General features: G+C 37.8%; 1 protein-coding gene across 1 annotated transcript in view; it reads right to left on the reverse strand.

Annotated features, from left to right (window-relative positions):
- The window catches only part of SYN2 (synapsin II), a 181,230-nt gene that overhangs the window by 6,995 nt on the left and 150,922 nt on the right, over nt 1-23,313 (reverse strand). The window contains exon 10 of the mRNA XM_009889959.1: nt 14,221-14,370. Within this exon, the coding sequence (XP_009888261.1) occupies nt 14,221-14,370 (150 nt within the window). The remainder of the gene's footprint in view (nt 1-14,220; nt 14,371-23,313) is intronic.

A 23,313-nucleotide genomic window follows, 5' to 3' on the forward strand; every position in this document is an offset into this window, starting at 1 on the left:
CCCCCCCCCCCTTGCTGCCCAGCCTAGAAGCTCACCCTCCTACCGCTTTATTTTAGTACAAACATGTTTTCCTGCACTGCAGTTCTGATCTACAAACTTGCCTATTGCTTAGTTCAAACACTGCAGGAATCATGGATTAGAATGCAGAATGTATCACGGAAAATGACCCTGAACAGATTCTTATTTGGATGCTCAGGGTTAAAGAGCAAAATTCGTAGTAGAGAAGCTAGAAACTACATTGTTTAGTATGGTTTAGGATTACCTAAGTGAGGTGTGGTAACTGCTGTCATAAGGCACCCTTTTGGTTTTCATTTTATGGAACACAACTTTCATATCACATCCAAATTCCCCAAAGAGAAGGGATTGCTGATGTTGATAGTAACATTATACAGAACTGCGTACAGAATCTCTCATGTTCAAAGGGGATTTACTGTTTATATAACTATTCTAAAAAAAATACAACTTTACTTGTGGAAACCTCTAAGCCACATGAATGCTGCAAGTCTACTATAGTGATTTCTCAACTCTGGGGATAACAGTTGATCCTTTGGTTGCATAATGGTCTTTAAGAATATTGGCTAAGTTAATTATAGCCAGAGCAGAAAATCCACTATTTGTCTAGAAGATAGATGTGTCTAGATGTCTCTGTAGCACTTCCTTCCTTTCCACACTTACCTGAAACAGTCTCCTTAGAATTTTAGGGGGCTGAACTGGAGGAAAGAGCTGTTTATTCTTCAAAGCATGTTGTATTAGAATTTGATCAGTGGTAGCACTTCTTTTTCTACCTTGTATATTTATATAAATGCAGATTGGATTCACATGTACTTGAATTGTGAATAGTCTGAAGAATGTTGAAATGGGTGGGAGCAAAAGCAGCAACTTGGCAGGGAAATAGCCCTTGGGCAAAAGAGATGCTAAACTGAGTCCCAGCAAAAATTGATTTTGATTTGGCTGAGTTTGAAGATTTTGTGAACTATAGTTGGAGCACGTATAGTTGTTTTTGGGTTTCGTTTGGTTTTCTTTGTAATGCAACGATAGAAGCTTTTCATAGGTATTTCAATATTTGAAGGAAAAGCCATGTTTTTCAGGTCAAGAAGTAGAGGGATCAATTGACAATTGCCAAAATACGAGCTGAGTTAGATCTCATAAAGGAAACGAGAATAAATTGTAAAACAATTAAGTAACGGGAGAACTAAGAAAAAATGTGATTGCTAAGCAGAGAGGTAATTTAGATAACTGAAGTACGGTGTTAATAGTAAATGAATGTTTGAAGTGTCCTAGATTATGATAAATACAGGAGCAAGGGCAAGATGGCAGGTGGGATAAAAGCTAAAAATGAGATGGACGTAAAAATCAAAGGTCTTCTTGGGCTCAAATTGGTCAGACCAGATACTCTTCTCAGAAATCAAAACCAGCTGACTCATGAAATACAGAATTCCGTACCACATATCTGTAACAATTGGAAATGTACATGTTACACTGGACTGGATTAGTTAAGCACTAATACTACAGGAATTACATTGCAGGTAAGGAAGTGGCTACTGAGGAGCTAAGTAGTTATTGAAGAAAAAGTAAGGGGAAGGATATAACTGGGATGTGGAACTCAAGTAGAATTTTCATCAATTAAGTTGGCACAACAAAGTAGGCATGTGCTACTACAACCTGTAGATGATACAGAGCTGGAAGACTACAGGACCTAAAGAATGAAATTGATGAGCGGACTTTAAAAAAAAAAAAAGAAGAAAGAAAGAAAGAAAGAAAAAAGAAACTTAAGGGCAATGTCCAAAATTATTTAGGGACCAATAACATACATCTGTCAGAAATTCAGAGCTTGCTAGATGAAATCTAATGGGAAAGATTTGTGCAGTGAAAAAAACAAAATCTTATCACACATTCAGTGAAGTATTTCCAGCAGTGTTAGGCATGATGCTCTGTATCATTTACATCACCCCTAATCAAGAAAGACTAATGAAAGCTGATCTGGCGCAGAAAAGTGCTATTAAACTGACCAGGCAGATGGAAGAGGCTATACCTACAGCATTTGGAAGCTCATGTCTTGCTCAGTTTAGCAAAATGAAGGCTTGAATGCAATACAGTTGTTTTGTATAAATATATGGGACTGGTAAAGAACTAGGCAGAAAACAAGCTAGACTAAAGGACAATGCAAACCGAGAAGAAATGGGTATAAACTGAGTAAGACTGTGCTGGAAATAAGCACGTATTGTATAATTTAGCAAAGCAGTGAGATCTTGAAGTGGCTTTCTGATATGGAGCATCCCAAAATAAGAAACTCCTTAGCTCCTTGCTGCTTTATACGTCTAATGTATAGTAAGTATGGCAGGGATACCTACCCCTTGCTGGTTCAGACCTTACTCTGTTTTGGGTGAATCTGGCATCTGCTTCACTGTGTTGCCAGTGGCACCGAACAGGACTACAAAGGTTTTGCTATTTATTGTCTTATATATTCCCTGTGGACTGAGAAAGGCAGCGAAACAAGCCTAGTTACAGTTACAATGGAGAGATGTGGTAAGGCACACCTTAAAAAGAAGCCGCCTTCACTTTGTCTAGTGCAAAGGGAGAAGAGAGTTGGCTCCTGCTTTTTCCATCTTTTTTGGAGCATCAGTGTTCAGTCTTGCTCTTCTCCACTGAGGAAATCTGTATGGCAAAGATACTCTCAGACAAACAGATGCCAGCCTAGAGTTTCTTCATGTTGAAGTTGTGATAAAGAATTCAAAAGTTTAGAGCAGCTTTTGTTATTGCTCAACCAACTTTCCAAACTACCTGTGCAAAACCCACCAAGATCTTCTGAACTGGAAGGGAAATGAGTGCTAAGAGCAGAAAACAAGCTATACAGCTTAATTTTTACAAAATACACTGAAAAAGGCTTTTTTTTTAAACATCAAAAAGTATTCTAACTTAGATTTTATAGACATGTTTTCCATTGCTAGATAACTAATTACTTCCTAGAGAATAGTTTCCTTCTTGAATATTTTTACACACAGTCTTAAAAATGAGTACCCTACTATGGACTTACTGCTCTTAATAGGTACACTCCAGTAGTTTCCCTGAGACAGTGAAACAGGTGACCTTCCATTGTCCATTCCAGCCAAATTTTCTGTTATTCTGCTGAACAGAAATAATCCTACCCCCCAAAGAGATGAGGTTTCTAGAAAAAGAGTAGGATGTCAACTTACTAGGGAAAAAGAATTTCTTAAGTAGCATCGCTTGTTGAAGGTAGGTGGTCTCCTTCCATAGCCAATCAATAACTCTAATGGTCAAGGACAGAGTCTTATTTTATTCAGCTTTTGCATAAAGAAGCCAGATTTCAACTTGTGTTTTTGAAAAGGGAACATGAAAAGCACGCAGTTGCACAGCAGCTTTCAGGCAGTTCTTTCCAGTGAAAAAATTGCTCCCCATAGACAAGGAAGGAATGTGGACTATGTGATAGGAGAGAGCTCCCCCTGTGTGCTAAAGCACCTGACACTAAAATGTGTATGCATGCACAGTTGTACCAGGGAAAGAGCTGAAAGACAGATGGACCGGCAAGCGAAAGTGGTACAACTTATCTAGAAGACTGTCCGGTAACGGAAAAGTTAAACTTCCTTACACCATTCTCAGTGTACATAGCTACCTCTATATGCAGAGAGCATACAGTAGCCCTTGGGGCTTGAGAGCGTCAAATCCTGTGCTGCTGTTGTATGGGAGGTTTTGACCCTCGAACTCAGGGGCTTTGACCCTGACTGATGCTATGCTGTACCTGCTGCTCCAGTCTTAAAAACAAAAAGAGCAGATTTGGGTTTTTTTTTTAAATATGGGATGGCAAGCAATCCTTGCATGAACAGGAAGAGATTAAGATCTGCAGAACTTCATCTTGAGCCACAAAGATCCATCTTTACTGGATCCATTCAGAATTGAAGTTTATGCTTTAAACAGGAGAGTCTGGAAAAAAAGATGGTGGAGCTAACTCAAGCCCAGTCTTAAAGCCCACATTTTATCTTAGTGTTACAGAACGGCAGATTGGGAGGAGGCATGGAAAAGAGGTTGTGCACTGAGCGAAACACTTGACCCCCCAAAAAAGAATAGCAAAGTTCAGAACTCTACTATATGACCAGAGAGTGAGACCTCTCTGTTAAGGGTTGCATGTGCTTCTCTTCTTCCTTCTCCTGGTGCAGCACAAGTGCACAGCCACACAGAGGAGGTGAGGTGTTGGTGGCTGGTCTGAACTCTGACAAGCTTCCTGAGTGTCTCCTAGGAGTTGAGATGCTGGAGAATGATGTATAAGCAGCTGAAGAGAAGCTTGCTCTACTGGCAGCTAGCCAGATGGAGCGCTGATCCACCACTAGATTAGTGTATGAGATTGTGGTGGAGGAGGGAGGTTGCTTCTTTTTTCCACGGACAAATCAAGAGTATTTGAAAATGAGCTACTCTGGTTTTGATTTTTCTGAAATTTCTCTTGGTGCTTATCCTTGTTTAAAAATGTTAATGCATATTTAGCACATAGTCCTTATTCCAAATAAACTGTGGCAATGACTGCTGGGGAGAGGGACAGAATCCTTGCAAGTTAAACATGGAGTAAAGCCAAATAGCTTTGCTTAACAGGTTATGATTTAAAGGTCAGAGAAATCAAATAAAAAAGTCAAGTGGAGACAGAGAACAATAACAAAAAAAGTAGAGGGGAACCACCCACCACAGTGGGGAAAAGAAAGGAGACCAAGGAAAAGCCTCCAAAAAAAAGATAGTTCTATTAGGTTCAGCTTAAATAAACAAAATCAGAGAGTAAAAATAGATGAAAAATTAGATAAAATAAAAAAATCAAAAGGATGTTATATGATAGCAATTATAGCACTAAGACAAAACAGAGAGATCTAACTTAGACACTCCATTTCTATTTGTGTATGTGGCAGCTATTGCCTGTTCTACAATGATGGGATTACTCTTTTCCTTGTTTTAATTTTGAAAAGGCTGCATTTTGCTCTATAATGGAATGAGGACACTTTTTGAAGTCTCCCCAAAAATGCCTGTGGGACAAGAAAGCTATTTCTCACAGAAGTCTGCTAAGAACATATAGGCTACTCTACAGTGGTGGGCTCATGATTACTTAAAAATTGAACGTTTTCTTTGTTCTTGAGGGTAGTCACCATGGAATTTCGGAATTCTCAAAGATAGTGTCTGCTTCTGCCAATATAATTGGCAGATTGTGAGATGATCAGAAGATCATTTGGCAGAAGATAATAAAAAAGTTAACAAAAGCATAATTTTGTTGTGTGAATGAAGACCAAAAGGGAACGGTATTGTTATTATGTTTATAATAAATGGGGAAAAGCCTCTATTAAGTACTAATACCTGTTACATTTTTCAGTTTTAGCTAGCATTTTGTTGCTTTCTGTATTATAAAATTAGTAGCACTAAGGCTAAAGCACTATATCCCACAGACAATTGAAGTCATCCTAGTCATCCTGGTCCTGGGGCTTGACTCTGTCAGGTTGCCTGTGGGGCTTTTTTGTTTGGGCTCTTCTAAGGAGTACTTTTGTGAGCAACCCTTTCTCTTACCAAGCTTTGCTCGGCTTGTCTGCAGGGATTGTGTATTTTTCCAGGTACGCTGCTGGTGACGAGCGTTCAGTATAGAGTATTCAGAAATAAAAAAAGTATCAGGCCACATCCTGAAAGCTTTTGGACAAATTTGGATAAATTTCTGTTGACGTCCGTAGAAATTTTGACCTAATAATCCTAAACCTTTAATATATGCCCTATAGTAAATTCTCTCTTACAGCCTAAACGTCATCAAATCCCTTTAAAAAGCGCATTGTAAAGGCACACTTGTTTAGTTGTTGGCACATTATTTCAAAACAAGCTAAGAAAGATAAGCAGTTATTAGTGTTTTGATTTAATCATCCTCATTTAATGGGTACATTCACAGCTAACCACTAAAAGCATTTCTGTAGACATTTATCACTAGCAAATATCCAGCAAGCTATTTACCTGTTACTTCTGTTCACCAGTGAGACTAAATAAGCAACAGAATTGAGCAATACATTCGTACCTCCCTTAGTAATTACTCCACCTAGTGGTACAGAGTCTCAATAAGTATTTTAAAATAGGTTATCTTAACTTTCATGATCAATTTGTTAGTAAAATCTCTGCTTAACATTTGTATGTTGTGTCCCACTGTTTTTTAATCACTGTTAATATTAAAAATCTTGGGATTTCTTTTCCCGCATGAACTTTGCTTTTAATATATTACAATACCTGAACGTCAAGTTGAAATGCTTAAAATAAATCAAGCTTTGTGTAATGAAATAGTGACTGTTTTAAATATATGGACATCCTTCATCCAGCAGCTTAAGTCTGCGTCTCTGCCTCTGCTGTGATCTCTGTCAGTTCTATGAAGAACACAGTATCTGCCCTGAATAGGTGTCTCATTCAAAGACGGATAAAACATCCTTGGCGTAGAAAGAAAAAAGCTATCATTTATACTTGTAATAAATAAGCTTGATTGTTGTAAAGTTTGCTGCCTCAAATGTGGCCTTCTACCAGGATGTGGTGAGCTCAGGGTCCGTACATGTTTATTTTCTTCCGCTTTTCTTAATTCCATACTTTTATATTAGGATCTAAAAGGGTAACAGCTGTTTTTCTTATATTTTTGCAAACATAAAATAACTAAAAGGTTCTCTTTGATGAAAATAAGCATCTCCTCGTCCAAATATTCACAGCTAAACATTATGTGTATATATACACACATATATACATACACATTAAGGCAGAACTTAAAATATATTCCATATTAAAATAATGAAAAGAAATGAAATAAATACCTTACAATAGCATTATGAAGAATTTTTCGAATAAAAGCATTTAGTATTTATAAAATGTATGCCCAATTTCTTGTTTCATGTGATACAGCTTCTCTTATACCTTGTAATACTAAATAGCACATAACTCAAAATGCGTTCTCCCCCCAAGAGAAGAAGCCACAAGATGTCGCTGTGATTCAGAGAACCAATACTCGCTGCGGTAAAAGAGCTCAATACTTTCAGTATTACAAAAATGACCCGTAAAAATCGTTTTAACATGGCAGTTTTAAGAATGGCTTTTGACCATTTTTAACTATTTTTTGACCGTTTTTTTTTTTAACCTTTGAAAGGCACTGTGTTGCGTCTTCTGTGATGTATATATGCCCCAGCAGTATTTTTCATTGTTCCTTATGAGTTTTGATAACAATATTTCAGATTCTTTGCCAATATTTTTAGGAAGGCTGCCTGATTTTCCTTTAAGTCAGAATAATAACTCAATAAATATTTCAATATGAATAGTCATTGGCTTAGTAGGGACCATGATTTAAAAGAACTTTTAGGCAGACGGACAGTGCAACTGGTAAAGATTAACTACTTAGATGTTGCTTGCAGTCATTGATGGCTGTCAAAGTGCATACAAGCTTTCTGAGGTAAACAGTGAACAGAAAAAACCTTATTGATCGCTAATGTAGACTACAGAAGATGCTCAATTAGTATCTATAGAGATATACTGCTTGTTTATTGACTATATTGCTCTGTTTATATGGAGTACCCTGATGTAAGACTTTGGACAGTTAAATAATTAAAGAGGCATATAGTAAAATCCTGTCCAGACTTTTTTCCAGGGTCTCTGTGCTCCTCTGCCCTGAGTAGAGAGAAAGTCAGGCTAATCTCTTGAGTATATCTAGGATCTGGGCTTCCATTAGATGTTATTCCAAAAATCCGGGTACATCGGCTTCATGGTCATATGATGCCATAGCTGCCATTTATCCCCTATTTAAATGTCTTCCTAAGAGACAGAAATACAGCACGTATGGTTTTAGGGGTCATTAGATCATTTAACAACCTTCTTAAAGGAAGCTGTTCTTAAATCACTCCTGCTGTCTGTTAGTATAGATCTAAGGATCTATACCAGGGAGTGATTTGCTCTGCACCAGTTCAGTAGGATTCTCAGATATAACACTGAAACTCTGTATTTACCCTCATTCATACAGAATGATTTAGTGTGGTCTTTTAATTTGTTTGTTAGGCAGTCTTTCCTTCCAGATATGAGGAAGGAAAATACTTTCCTGCAAGAAAGTGCCAAGGGACTGTGACAGAAAGAAAATGCTGGTGGTGATGTTAATTGGTTAATTTAGCGTTGGGGATCTGAAGGATAATACAAAGCTGTGGCTAACCTACAAGTCATGGCCCTGTTACTCTTCCCCTAATCAACGGGTATACTTCAGGTGAACTTCTATGAGACTATGCAAAGCAGAATGTCATTTACAGATAAGGTCCACACCTCAAATTTAGTGCAGAGAAGTTCACTTCTCCTAATAAGCAGACTAACACTGAATTCTACATTTCCATATAGCTCCATGATAAGATCCTTCCCAATTTAGGTGCATTCCCCATCAGTAAAGATCATATCAAGTAACTGTATTGTCTGGCCATCATAAAGGTTTCAGTGATTTGAAACAAATTGCTGCTCATCATAAGGAGTTTGCTTTAAAAAAAAAAAGTAAATCCAACAGATGGAATGTAATAGAACTGTGACTACTCTTATGGAAGCCCAAGAATAGGTAATTTGATAATGGTTTGCGTTTCTCTCTGGAGGTAATACTTTTTGTTATTTACACTATGTTCACATTTGGTTCCATTTTCTCTCTGAACATAGAAAAATAAAACTGAAGAAAACTGCCTGGCTCGAGTCAAATCATACAAGGGGTCAAGGAATGAAGAACAGATAAGATAAAGAGAAAAATAGAAAAAATGGAAATAAATTAAACTGGATCTCTAAATAGCTGAAGGTAGCTGAGAAAGGGCTCCTTGACCCAGTCTCTACTGAGCTTAATGTAATTGTACTGAACTCCCTTGTGGGTGAAGAGCGAAGAAGGTATTAAAACACTTTAGAAGAGAGTGTTGAGAAATGAAACACTTCAGGTTCTGCTATTCGAGTCTTAGAATAAATAAAGTGCCGTCCTCTTCTGCATCATTTATTGCTTTATTACTGGTGTGCGACTTTCTTTTAAATTGAACAGAACCAGGATACAGCTGGGAATGCTGTGCTCTTTGCGATGTTATGTCGTTATGGTTATTGTGTCTCTGGTGCACAAATGTCTTCCTTCCATTAAGGATAATAAATTCTTTATTCTTTTGTGGATAATGCAACATGGGCTCAACAGAGCTGGACTGAAATATCATTTTCCTAATACTATCTTCCTAAGCTTCAACTTCTAACATGACTGTAATTATTTGCATTTTATGGTAATACCCATGCACAATGTAATATTCTACACAGAATTTAGTTTACCATAATTCATATGACTTAATATGCAGCTTTGAATAGACTTTTTACTATTATTGTTCTATATACAAATGCTGCTACTGAAACAAGCATAAAGTAGCCTGCACTGAGCAACCACCTGCAGAGCTTTGCAAATCCAGACAGCAGAAGTTTCAGCAGTGATCCTTCCTATCAACAGATGGAGACAAAGATAAATGATTCCACTGGCTAGAACACTTCCCCGGATAGATTAACCTACTGGTTTGGTTTTTAGGCGAGATTTGAAAAAGGCTTCTCACAAGATCTGTCAAAAGTACTCAAAGAGGTTACAAAGGTAGAAAGTCAGATTTCCATCATTTTATTGCCTGCAAGTAGAGCAGGTTTGTCTCATGCAAAACTATTAAAATCATATTCCTAGATAAAGTTCTATTATATATTTTCATCATGGTTATAAGTAAAACAAACTGTCATCTTTTTAAATTAAATAGAGACAACTTATTTTTTGGAAAGAGTTTTTTGACCATATGTAGGGCTATCAGGTAGAACTTCTCTGAGTCCAGGCACTGTTGCTTTTCTTTGTAGCGGGAAGACTTGTAAAGTAGCTGATAAGAGAAAAATGACAAGCTTTGAATCCTGTAATCAAGAATACTTTCTATCCCAAGATGGTTTGATCCTGCTGTCAAAGGTATGCAGTGAACTGCAGCCTGCGACTGCAAGAGAGAAGCATGAGACACCGTTTGTGGGAAGCAGCCAGAGTCAGGTGGTGTGAGGTGCAACACACACAAGTGCAAACTGTAGCTTTTCTTCTTCACAGATTCTCTGCCATTCCGTGCCAGTAGAACTTGTTATAGAGCCTGTGCACATGTTTGCAGCTAAATACATAAATATGTAATATACAAAATATGTATTTAAAGATTCTCAGTATAGCTGAACGGCTTCCCTGCCCATGGCAGGGGGGTTGGAACTAGATGACCTTTAAAGGTCCCTTCCGACCCAAACCGTTCTATGATTCTCTGGTATCTCAGCTTGTAGATTTAATGTGTTTAAGAATCACAGGATCTGCGCCTCTGAGGTTTCAACACAAGCAAGACAGTTGCTTGAGGTCCCTGCCTTTGGAATTTGCTCCTTCTGGCACTCTGACAGAGAGCACTTTGTTGGCCTTGAGAACATATTGCAAGGCCAATCATTTCCATCAAGATTTGGCTGCACAGCTCTAAACAAAGACTTATTTTCCTAATCATTGATTTGTTTTCTGATGGATAGTCACTTGGAGTAGTACTGACCATTGTGGGCATTTATAAATTGAAGCATTCTTTTATGTATGATGCACCCAATGCCACAGTAGTGGGTAGATTATAAATATTTTTTAAAACCCCACACAAATAATAAGGGAATTCAAAACATGGCACATCTATAACTATACTATTAACTGTAAACTGTTCACTGAAAAGCAGAAGTAGCAAAACACACAAATTACTCTCTGATATTTATATTCTTTTGGTTTCTAACACCACACATACATAGGCACATAGTTGATTTGGGATAAATTACTGGCTTTGCATTTTATGTGACCTGCAGAAATATGCAGTATCCCCCTGCCTCGCAAATAAATTGATTGTATTTCTTAAGATTAGGAAATAATTTCTCAGATTAGAAAAGGAGAAGACTATTCACAGATGAAAGGGGCATCTTGTTTTAACAGACTGATTTTATTCTTAGGAAAACAACCTGTCTAAAAATTAACTACACATGAGGAGATAATCTGTTTTAAATACTATAGATCTGTTTCATGATTTTCCCTTAAAGCTGGGAAGATTAACGGGTATTTGTAAATAGTATCTTCTGTAGAAATTCAGATCCCCTTTCCTTTGTCTGTCCTAAACTGGTGGATAATATGACAAGGCAAATTTTAAGGAAGCAGAGTCTGATTAACTGAGAGGAAAACTAACAAACATTGCAAATGTTCTGAAGGGATCGCTCTGCTTTTGGTCAACCGCAATCAATAATTTAAGGATAGGATAAGGAAAAGAAGATAAATGTTGAATAACATCCTGTTGCCATTAGCAAAGGCTGAATTCTTCAGTATCCTAAACTAAGTAGAAATCTAATAGAAGTTCAGCACCTAGCCAGCAAATATTATCTTTGGATTCATCCAAAGCTTTGTTTAGAAGGAAAAAGCCCTCTTCATGGACATGATGGACATGGACAGCAATAACTGAGGAATTCAGGAACTTTCTTAAAATGTTCCTTGAGTCCTATTTTCATTCTGAACTTATGTAGGCAGTTTTTATTTGGAAATGAGTAAAAACTTTATTTAAATACAACAGATAACCAGTTTCTTTGGATGACGCTAGTAACCATAAGCGTACCTCCTTGTCTTCTTCAAAATCCTGAGAAGCAAGCCTACCCAAGATCTTACTTTTTTTTACCCCCCAAAATATGAAATATGAAATACTCTAAATGACTGTGAATCTATTAATGTTGCAATAATGTCTATTACTGTTTTAAATTTTTATTTATGTTGACTTGTATGCTCTGGGCAACTCTAAATTTGACTCTTTGCTTCATTTTAATATATGGCTAATTCACTAGTCCTAAAAGAAACATAAGGCATAAGGGGATTTTTTCCCCCTCCTTGTCTTTCTTCTTCAGTGCCCTTTACAATGGACTTGAGTCATGTTGGATGGAAACTTCTCCATTGTATGTGGTTCTGTGGTTGAAACAATTTTGTGCTTAGTTTCAAGTGGCTGTAATATAAATAGAAGCCACACCACTTTTTTATGTGGGATGGTGTATTTTTATAACTTAAAGCATGATGGTATATTTGAAGAACAAATTAGTCATTCTGCCTCAAGAACTAGTCTGTCTGAGGTATGCCACAAAATTGTTTTTGAATTGTTTACCTGGTGTGGAGCCTACTGAGAGTAAAAATAGATTCTTGATTTAGGCTTGGTAATTCCTGTATTACAGTTTGGCTTATTCTGTTGCTTAACTGATTGCCATGGAGCTCTGCTGGTACAGAGCAGCAGTACAGTCCCTGATAGATTACGTCAGAATGTATTGTCATGGTCTATTCCTTCAGTATATTAAAAGAAGGACACGAAAGTTGTAGCTGATGATGACCTGCTGCCTAGCTATGAAGACATAAAAGATACTATTTAGCATTTATGTAGCACATTTCAAAGAATCATAGAATTGTAGAATGTTTTGGGTTAGAACAGAACTTTTAAAGATCATCTAGTATGACGCCTCCTGCCGTGGGCAGGGATGCCCTCAACTAGACCAGGTCGCTCAAAGCCTCGTCCAACCTGACATTGAACACTTCCAGTGATGGGGCACCCACAACTTCTCTGGGCAACCTGTTCTAGTGTCTCACTACCCTCAGCATAAAGATTTTCTTCCTTATATCCAATCTAAATCTACCCTCTTTCAGTCTAAAGCCATTACCCCTTGTCCTATCACTACAGCCCTTGGCAAAAAGTCATTCTCTGTCTTTCTTATAAGCCCCCTTTAAGTATTGAAAGGCCACTATAAAGTCTCCCCAGAGGCTTCTCTTCTCCAGGCTGAACAACCCCAACTCAGCCTTTCTTCATAGGAGAGGTGTTCCAACCCTTTGAACACCTCCTCTGGACCTGCTCTAACGGGTCCATGTCTGTCTTCTACTGGGGACCCCAGAAATGCATGCAGTATTCCAGGTAACGTCTCACGAGAGCTGAGTAGGGGGGCAGAATCACCCCTCTCGTACCTGCTGGCCACACTTCTTTTGATGCAGCCCAGGATACAGTTGGCTTTCTGGCCTGTGAGCACACATCGCTGGCTGATATCCAACTTTTCATCCACTAGGATACCCATGTCCTTTCTGCAGCGCTGCTCTCTGTCAATTCATTACCCAGTCTGCACTGATACTTGGGGACTGCCGTGACCCAAGTGCAGGACCCTGCAATCCAGGTCCCTCTGGATGGCATCCCTTCCCTCTAGCTTACTGACTGCACCACTCAGCTTGGTGTTACCCCCAAACTTCCTGAGGGTGCACTCACTGCCACTAGGCATTAATGAAGATACTAAATAGTACTGGTCTCAGTGCAGACCCTTCAGGGACACCGCTTGCTACTGCTTTCCATTTGGACATTGAGCCGTTGACTGTAACTCTGGATTCGGCCATCTGCACAATTCCTTACCCATCTAATAGTCCACCCATCAAATCCGTATCTCTCCAATTTAGAGGCAAAACTTTTACTTTCTTAGACTTTTACAAAAATACCACACTCTCAGAAGTTATTTAAAAGATCAATAAAATAAACTTAACATTTTGCAAGCATGGAAGTGGAAACGCAAAGATGATTTCCTAAGCCTGAAAGGTAGCAAGGCCAGGGGCAGAATTCTGCATCCCCACACTTTAACTATCATGCCATGAAAGATAAAATAAGTGAAATGCATCCATTTGCAACCTTTGACACAAGTTTTCTAGCACGCTGAATATATTTCAGGAGTTTCCTAGATTTGAAAGGTTTTTTTGTGAATTGCAGCACATAAAAGAAGATTATAATGCAATTAATTTCTCACAAGAACAATAAGAACTATTGTCTTAGCATTCTTTCTGAAATCATCAGGGCAAAGATTGTCTATGACAGCACTTCCTATTATTTCCATGATATTTTATACAGATGTAACTGAAAGGAAACAATACAAAGCCTAGTAGTAATCCACTGAATCCACAGTTACCAGTTTACTGGTAGAACCACACCAAGACTTGGAATACTCGGTTGTATCCGGAGATAATCTCTTTTAAATATGAAAAACCTATAAAACATGTTGATAAGTTCTTGAATTCTTGTAGTTCAGGGTATGTCTGCATAGTTTTCCACCCAATTTTTTTTAGGAAAATTTTGAGCTTAAAATTATAGAATAAGATTCTCTATTTTACAAACAAAAGTTTCCTACCTGAGGCTGCTGAGTGGCAGTGGGTCTCTGAGGAGATGGGATAGGAGTTTTGGACAACATTTGGTTCATTTTGCTTACGACTAATTCGGTTATATGTTGCCTGTCTTCAGTCTGATGCTCACCGATCAGAGGCATTGCACAATCCATGACCTGTAAAATAAAACAATACATCAGCTATTGATGTGGAACCAAATTAAACTTATTCCACATCCGTGTAGAATGTCAATTTTACTTATTTTTTTTTAACAAAAGTCAACCAAGATCTGTAGAAATAGTATATCCTATATCAGAAAAAAAAGAAGCCCGAGTGCAGGATATGGGTCAGCAGAGCAAGAGAACTGCAATTTTACAATGACATCCCTTTCCAATCTTCAAGCTGTATGCAGGTTCAGTATGATACCTGGGCATCCACTCCCTGGGGAACTTGACTCCCGTGGGAAGCACACAGCAGATAAGGGAAATGAGTTTTTTTGGGCTATTCAGTGGCCTGCCGAAAATCTAAAGTAATTGTCTGCACTTCTGTCTAAGCTATGTTTCTGAAGATTTTCTCATGTATTTTTGTGGCTCATACCATGTTCATCAGCTGAATTAGAACACAGAAATACAAACTACAACTTCTGCTTCCTAGCTATTTGTTGGATTTCTGCTAGGGAAGGCTAGATCCTTATTGGTGAACAAAAAATTTTAAATAAGACCTTGTTATTATTGGCATGCTTTCTTGAAAAGTAGTGTGGCTGCAGTGCAGCTGATGCAAAAAAGTAGTAAGAATTTCTACAAAGAAAGCAGGATATCAGAGAGGCAAATAAAAATGTGCACATTTCCATTCTAAATGTGGCAGGTTAACAGTGTTCAGCAATTATTTATTTCAGCTATTCAGATGAATAAAACTTACACTGAATTCAGTCACTTCAGTGGGTTATAAGCATTTGTTATTTCTACAGAATATCTGTTATTTCTACAGCGTATCTACTTTTGGCGCATCCGTGTTTGTTTCAGAGGAAATAAAAGCGTAACACAATAACCCCAACTGTTATTCACAATGGCACTGGACATTCTTATTTCAACCATGAAAGGACTTAATTCTCTTTTGAAAAACTGCAATCCTTTTTCAATATGTATCAAGGCTATTCAGAAAAAGGTGAAGACATGTCACCTGCAGCCCTGCATTCTGGAGTTTCTCATAGGTATGGATCACAAGTGACTGAGGCCTACAATACAAACAATAGTATTAATAATTAATAGGAAGCTGTCAGGCATAAAGCAGTTAGACTACATTAGCGGTAATATACTGTTCGGATGCATTATATCCAACCCAGTTAGATTCTTTGTACAAACTGAGTTGCGTCCATCTAACTTGCAGGCTGTGAAAAGCCGTCCAGCTGCCAAATCTCACACAAGATTTCTCCCTAGTGTAGGCAAATCATGCCCTAGACACAATGATAAGCTGTGCTGGTAAGAGAGAAGGTGGTGGTGGGTGAAGAAGGAAAGAAACATTAGTAAGGAATCCTCATGGCGTTTGCACAACTGCAGAAGGATCAGTGAGTTTTATGGGGGTGTTTTAGCACAAGAAGTGCACCTTCCTGTACCTCTTTGGCTTCTGAGGTTCCTTCTCTATTGAAACAAGACCGAAAAGGTTCAACAGAGTTGAAAGAGTGCTGGAGGACTCTTGCTGCCACAGGAAACTGTAAGCGTTACTGGCCTGAGAAACACCTTAAACTGCCTCACTCCTATCCAATCTCTAGCAGAAGGACTAAAAAGAGAGCTCTGCTATTGGGAGGCAGGGCTATTTTGGCTAGAGAGGCTGATTCCCATCTCTTCAGGTGGGCACTCTGCTGTAGGTTGTTGCCTTGAGCTATTTTTTTAGTTACCCAGCTCGTGTAGTTGAAGGGAAGATACTGAAATGTTGTGATAAGACCCGATTCTGCAAATATTTACAAGGTGGAAGAATTTTGTTATCTATAGGGGTGACACAGGGATCTGACTGATGAGCACAGAGCTAGTGCATCTGCATTGTATGGATCCCTCCTGAGATGGAAGGGATATACTGGGGAAAACAAAACTCTTCTCAATCCATCAGTCTACACTGAACACTTTACCTCCTTTACAGACACAGAGCACAGTTTTACCTTCCTTCTTTTAGACATTCAAGTGCTTCTAGTAATTACACACATATATTGGGTATTGAAAGACACATCTGGATTTAAAAGAACACGCGTGTTCACTCTAACACTGGAATGTCATTTTGCATCTTGCACAGGAGCTGGGAATGAGCTGCATTGTAAATAACATTCCCTAAACTTGAGGATTTTCAAAATATGATAAGTGCTATAGAAAATATTACTGAGGCTGACAAAGACTACTTTGTTCTAATAACGAGATTAGTTTGAAGCACAAGCGCATTTGCATTATTCTTCTGTTTGTTCATTTAGAAGAGACACTGGCATTGTGTGTTTGCAACCAAAACATTGGCAACACTTTTTCTGTGATTTTCAGATCTAGGATGTCACCTCTAAGCCTCCTCACAGCTAAAAGGCTTTAAAATAACCTCAAAGTAAACCATGAAATAATAACTGAAACCCAGAACAAATGTTTCCTAAGAAATTAATGAATGTTTTTGCACTCTTAGGCCACATCAACAAGTATTGCAGAAATGCTTAATGATTACACAGAAAGATTCTATAAAATTTACCATATTTTTAAATAAACATATTTTTAAGTGGAACGTAACCAATGTTTGTAATTAACTGAGAAAAGTATGGAGCCAACATGAGCTCATAAGCTGGTATTTCTTAATGGGTAAAATGTAGTCTTGCTGGTTGTGCGGCTCTTGAAATACAAAATTTTTGTGGATCTACTTTAGTATTAATTTCTGCTGAGTTATTGGTATTTCTTAAAAGTGTTGGAACACTTATAAGATCCACTTCATTTTACCATAAGTTTTTTCTTGCAAGACTAATATGCATAATGCCTGGATGGAGGAGGCAACTGTTGGCCAGGACTTGAAAGTGTTAATAATGACTGAATGTTAGAAGGTCTTGATGTCAGTGTGAAAGACATTGGATGTTTGGTTGTCCACTGCAAAACATCTGATTTTCAGAGAGGGAGTGATGTCTGCAGTCCAAAAATCTGACCCCCTTGAAGGCAGGCATTAATGACAGTTATTTTTTAAAAGACTGCCCCTCTCACTATCAGGTGTGTATTAATCCCCCTCTTGCCCAAAACCAGAAGCAACAGTTACATGTTTCACAAGTGTGCAAAGAAAACCTCACTTTGTTTACAATCCACTTACATTAAAAAAAATTATTTGGAATGACAGTGAAAGAAATTGCCTAAAATTAGAACCTGCCAAAGGATTAGACAGGATTAAGATCTGGAATACTGTATTCTGACTCAATTTCTATTTTAAAAAACTTCTATAACTGCAAGTTTACATATAAACTTTCTTGAGGAGATATTGCCATGTTGTTTACCAGAACCTGAGGGAAAAGTGTAGTTTTATGGCTAAGGATAAAAAAAGAAGCCTTGAGGTGTTGCTCAAAACTTCATGCCAGTCTTTTCAAGCATAGCTGCCCTATTCACATCCTGAGGCAAATTCAAACACATGTGATATTAAACCCCATAGTCCTTTGCCCTTGACAACCTCTTGTCACTTGGACAGGTTTTCATGTTGCTAAAACCCCTTTTGTTTGTTGCCATACTTGAACCAATATTGTTTGCCAGTGATAGGCTGAACCTAACACCAAAGAAGTACTGAGTCAGACGCCAAGTCTCCAATGATGATAAGCTGTAACGTGTTCTGGTGCTTTCCTGAAGTGAAAAGACAGTGCCAAAGTGGCAAAAAGAGAAAGCAAGGCATCCGATTATCAGTAAAACTACTGATCCCAAAGTGAAATGGCACTAAATAGCTGAGCGAGTAAGATTTCCAAGGCTTAAAAGCAGTTCAATTGCAGGATGCTGTTCCGTTTAATAACCGCCTGGAGTTGAGAGGCAATGTGGGTGGGCACCAGTGATAGGTGGCAGGAGGCTGAAGGGGCTCTTCCCACTGGCATTGCTGGGAGGGAATGGCTACAGTGTGCAGAGCACAGCACCGACATCCAGCCTTGCAGGTGGCTGCTAAGGACAGCCTTAGCTTCGCTCTCCCCGTTACTGCTTCTGTCGCTCTCGACAGCCGTTCACTCCCGAGAGCATGTCTGCTATTCCTTGGCCAAGAAGCTAAGATCAAGGTGAATACTTTACAGGGTGGGCTTTATTGGTTTTTGTTTCTTTAAGAGAAAGCAATCTATTTTCCTTCCTAGTAAAATAATTAATGACAGTTATCAGAAATCAGTAATGTTTTATATAAATGCATCTTAAGAATTAAAAACATTTTGGGTAACACTAAAAGTTTTTCAAACCTGTGAATGAGTAACAGGAATGTCATGCTGGCACTTCCCCCACTTTAGTGGACTTGACAAAGTTTAAACACACACAAAGCGTCCTGTTTATAAATAGGCTATTTACAGCCTGTACTAGTTTTAAAATATCATTTAAACATAGCCAGGGTTTTTTTCAGTACCTAGTTCAGCTATTTAAAATACTGGAGTTTCCCACTAAGAGAATTTCATAGAAAAAAGACATCTGTAATTCATAAAGTCAAATATGTTACTTTTGCAGATGCCAATAAAAACATGGCTCACTATGAATTACGGTCACTTAATTGATATTGCTTTGATCTTTAATTGATATGCATTTCGGTAACCAATTCTATGGGATGAATTTCTCTTATCACCCAGAAACCATATTCTGAATTGCACTTAACACGTGTTTATATTAAACTATAAGAGACTGAGTGTACATATTAGCAGTAGTAACAGAAACTACTGTTTCTGCAGCAGCACATTTAAGTCAACAAATACTGTGATAAAACAAAACACTGACCTTTCAGTGAATTAGTCTGTGCCCTCTGCTGCTAGTGTGGATAAGGCAAATATTTGAAATGTGGGCTGCAAGAATGAGACTGGCAAGAAAGAGAAGAGAAATGCTGTTTAACTCTGCTGAATATGGAAGGAAACGGGATGGGATTAATAAAGGAGCCAGTGCTATTATACAGTATCAGTAATTGCAAAGGGATCATCATGTTTAGAGGAGAAACTGCTCTGACGGCCACTGTCCAGACAGTTCTCCATGACATAGTATGTTTACCACCAGGGGATGAAGAAAGATCTCTTGCTGAGAGCGTTATGAAGACCCAGCCCAATGGAGCTGGGAAAGAGAATTGTGGAGGTTAAAGGAAGGGCAAGGGTAAAGAACTCTGCTGATACAGTGGAAGGAAAAGGTGTTTGTCAGGATGCTGAAATGCAAGAGGTATATGAAGGAACAGATAGAGGGCTTGCAAGTCAGAAGTGCCCAAGGAGTCTGCCAGAATAATGATATATGGATTTCATATGGAAAAAGACCTATGAAGATATGATAATTGGTAAGTGGAGGAAGAATTGATTTCATTGTGAATCAGGGTAATTTTGAAGGTCCATGCTCAAGAGTGTGAGGACTGAGAAAAAACATTTACTTTGGTCTGTGAATAAGAGAAGCTGGATTGTGTTGTTGCTGCTATGAACGCGTTATTCTTCTGTGTTGTTTTTGTGGGACCTGGACGTCTCTACTTGCGGTGAAAATTTTGACTGTAACGGCAGAGTCTGATGCAGATTTCAATTTCAGAGTTCTAAGTATGGGGAAAGTAATTGAGATTAAGAAAAACTAATAGTTTGAGGAGGTCACTTAACACTGAATGGGATGTAAGGAGAGACGGTGTGATTTCTGAGAAGTAAGGGCGTGACTGGGTATGAAGTAATCACGGGGCTTTCCCTGAGGTCTCTATAGCAGATGCAGGAATAATTTGTAATTGGAAATGTAACCACACCTGAGAAGTCGGTAGGGGATAGTACAGCAGAAAATCAGTGGTGACTGCTAGGAAATTTTTACAGTCCCTCCTGTAGTGGGTGAATAACAACATTTGCAGAAAAAGTAAGAACAGCTGGGAAAGTGAATCAAGCATTCCTAGATGAAGGGTCCAGTGCCTGCAGACAAATTTATACGGTCTGGTTTTAATCTGGAATGAAAACAAACCCTGCAAATGATTTCTATGTCCAATCAAAATGAAGTTGAACGTGTATGTTGCAAACTCATGCAAACAAAGTAGATTGAAAAAAAGTGTAAAAACTATATTAAAATTGCAGTTAATATTTATCTGAGAAACAATTCAAGCACTTTGAAGAGAATATGTGCAAGAGATTAGTTTAATCTATAAAATAACAATTTAACATCACAATGAATTTTACCTGTATTCACCCCCTATTAATAGGTATGGTTCATTATGAACAAAAGAAAACATTAAGATGGTCACATATAAGAAGTGCGATTGTTGCTAATTATAAAAGTTACAGGTATTTTGGCAATAGATACAGTAAACATAAATATTATGTGAAAAAACCATTACTGAATAATTATTCTTAGGATGGAAATCAAAATATTAATGTTATTCACGCAGGTCAATAATTATTGCTTCATTCAAATGAAAACTAGTGTCCTAGCAAAACAAATTCCCCCCCTTCATTAACTCTGTTGCTAGATACACTTCATTTACTTTTCTGTCTAAAAGAACAGCTGATGTCATTATTTCTGGAATAGTGTCTGGAAAATTTCAGCGGATTAAATCTTTTACTTCCAAAATATAAAAAAAAGGCCCAGAAGAGTTCATTGAATAAGCTGTTTTTTTTCTATCACACGAAGCCCACATATGAAGGAATATGTTAATGAATTCAACACTACTGCATCACAAATTTGGAAAAATCTTAATTTAAAAGGGTGTTTTTTCTAGAATTGTATCTTCTTAACCATTTCTTATTAAGTTATATTAAGGAATGATACAAGGAATAATTAAGTTATATTAAGTCCTATTAGGAAATTAGTAATGCTCCTTGTTTTGGAAATACAAAACTTCACAGACAGATGTGGTCTTAATTATAACTTAAGTTATATTACCAAAAGAGTAATTTTAGACTTCTAAATATTCAAAAATTATAGTACCAAATCATAAATTATGAGGGACTTCTGACTTTATCAGCTATTACAGTTGGATTTAGTTCCCTCACTAACCTGAATGAGGATATTCTTTAATGGATGGAAAGCCACTTATGTAAAAAAATCATTGCCATTATTATTTGCCACTCTTGCATAGGCCAAATCACCTGATTCAGAGATAAAGTTATGTTTCAAGAGAGTTTTAAAAAATCTGCTTATTATAGGAGACTTGTATCTACAAAATTGGCAGACGTGGTAAGAAACAAAATCTCTCCCTCTCTTTTTTCTTTTAGGATAGGGTCTGAGCAACTTCGAAGTTAGCCAGACTTTGAGCAGAAAGCTGGACTAGGTGACTTCCAATCTAAATATGTCTATGACTTGTGATACGCCACTCACAAGGATATTACCAAATATTTCTAACAATGTATTTTCATGTCTTTGTTCAGTCTTTGGTGCTGAATTTGGAAATGTATATGATTAAGATAGAAGAATAAGTAAGTTTAGCGTCTGAGCACTGGGGAGTACAGTATCAGAGCCTTGTGCTCATTAAAGTTCTGCCATAGTCAGTGACATAGCTCTATCTGAACGGTAAATTGAATAACAGAGCTAGCATTTCCTAGAAAGCACAACTGCAAGTAAAATTCTGCACAAGTACTGCATGAGGTACAGGTTTCTTCTGCCTTTGCTCCCCCTTCTGCCATATTCCCTCCTGTACGTTAGCCAATATTATTCAGGACACTGAATGTGGGAATACAGAAGTCTGTAAAAGACAGCGTACTTAGTGCTGGTGCTGTATCGCTACACCTTATACAGTATATACATATTCTGGAGTTGGTGGTATATTTCCTAGTAGTTTGATAGACTGCAGCACCTTCAGAAATGGTATCGTTACACCAAGACTTGAAAAAAAATCAAATTCTGTTTCTTAATTTCTTATATTAGCTTACAGTGGTTGAAAATACTCTTTATGAAATCCAAATGGCTTGCATCTTTCTAGGTTATAAACTACTTGGAAGCTAATTTTAATATAGCTTAGGGTAAAAACAAGCAAGTAGAAATAAGACACCTGCAGCAGCCACCCACCCGTTCAATTTTGAGCAAAATTTGGGAGACTGCCTGTGAGGCCACTTTAAAGGATTCTGTTACATTTGTTTTCTTTTACTGCATTCATCATCATGATACGAGCTTTTGTTTAGTTTCCCAGAGGTTTGGTTTTCCAAGAGTGAATCATATTCAGTGGAGTCAGAAACACGAGTATCTGTTCCTTCTAGTATTAAAACTACAGAAGTATTAATTTATAAAGGGAAAGATTAAAACTCCTTCTTCTATTTAAGACGTTAAAGTCTAATGGACCTTAATTTGATGTCTTAATTAGCAAGAATTGGTGAGACAGTTAAAAAGCTCTATGTTGCAATGATGTGCTAATAAAATTGTTTCTACAGCTTGTTTCTGGCAGGATGATGCTTGGCAGCTGAGTATTCCAATTGAGGTGAAAAGAATAGACACTAAATGAATAGCTCAGATCGTTACACAGAGCAATAACTTGACCTTCCTCCTGATCAACCTGATAGCCCTTCCTTTTAGCTAAATGATTCTTTAATTAGTTCATTGCCCTCGTAGGAGTTTGGAGATAGTTCTTTGGAGTATAGCAGTAAAAGACAAGAAGAACAACAAGGTTCTTCTAGAGAAGGTCATTTCTGCCTGGGAACAACCTTTAGAAAACCATGTTCTTTTAAAAGTCGGAGTTACCTCTTACAGCTCCCATCTAAGAAAACTGTAGAGAGCTTGTAGCTTCACAGAAGAACAGAGGTCGTATTGTGTTTGAATAATATTACGACTTTTTGGCCTTCCTGTCTTCAGACAAATTGGTCTGGATTTTTTTTCCTGGGGATGCATAAGGTATCCTTCAACTGCATAGCAAGAAGGCACAAATGGTCATCCTTCAAAATTCCCCAGGGAATAGCATTTATAGCAGTGTGGAAAGATGAATGGTACACTCAAAATGTACCCTTTTTATAATGTTTGGGAAAAAATAGT

This window comes from Charadrius vociferus, unplaced genomic scaffold, assembly GCF_000708025.1.
Source record: "Charadrius vociferus isolate BGI_N301 unplaced genomic scaffold, ASM70802v2 scaffold67, whole genome shotgun sequence".
In the NCBI taxonomy this organism is placed as follows: domain Eukaryota; kingdom Metazoa; phylum Chordata; class Aves; order Charadriiformes; family Charadriidae; genus Charadrius; species Charadrius vociferus.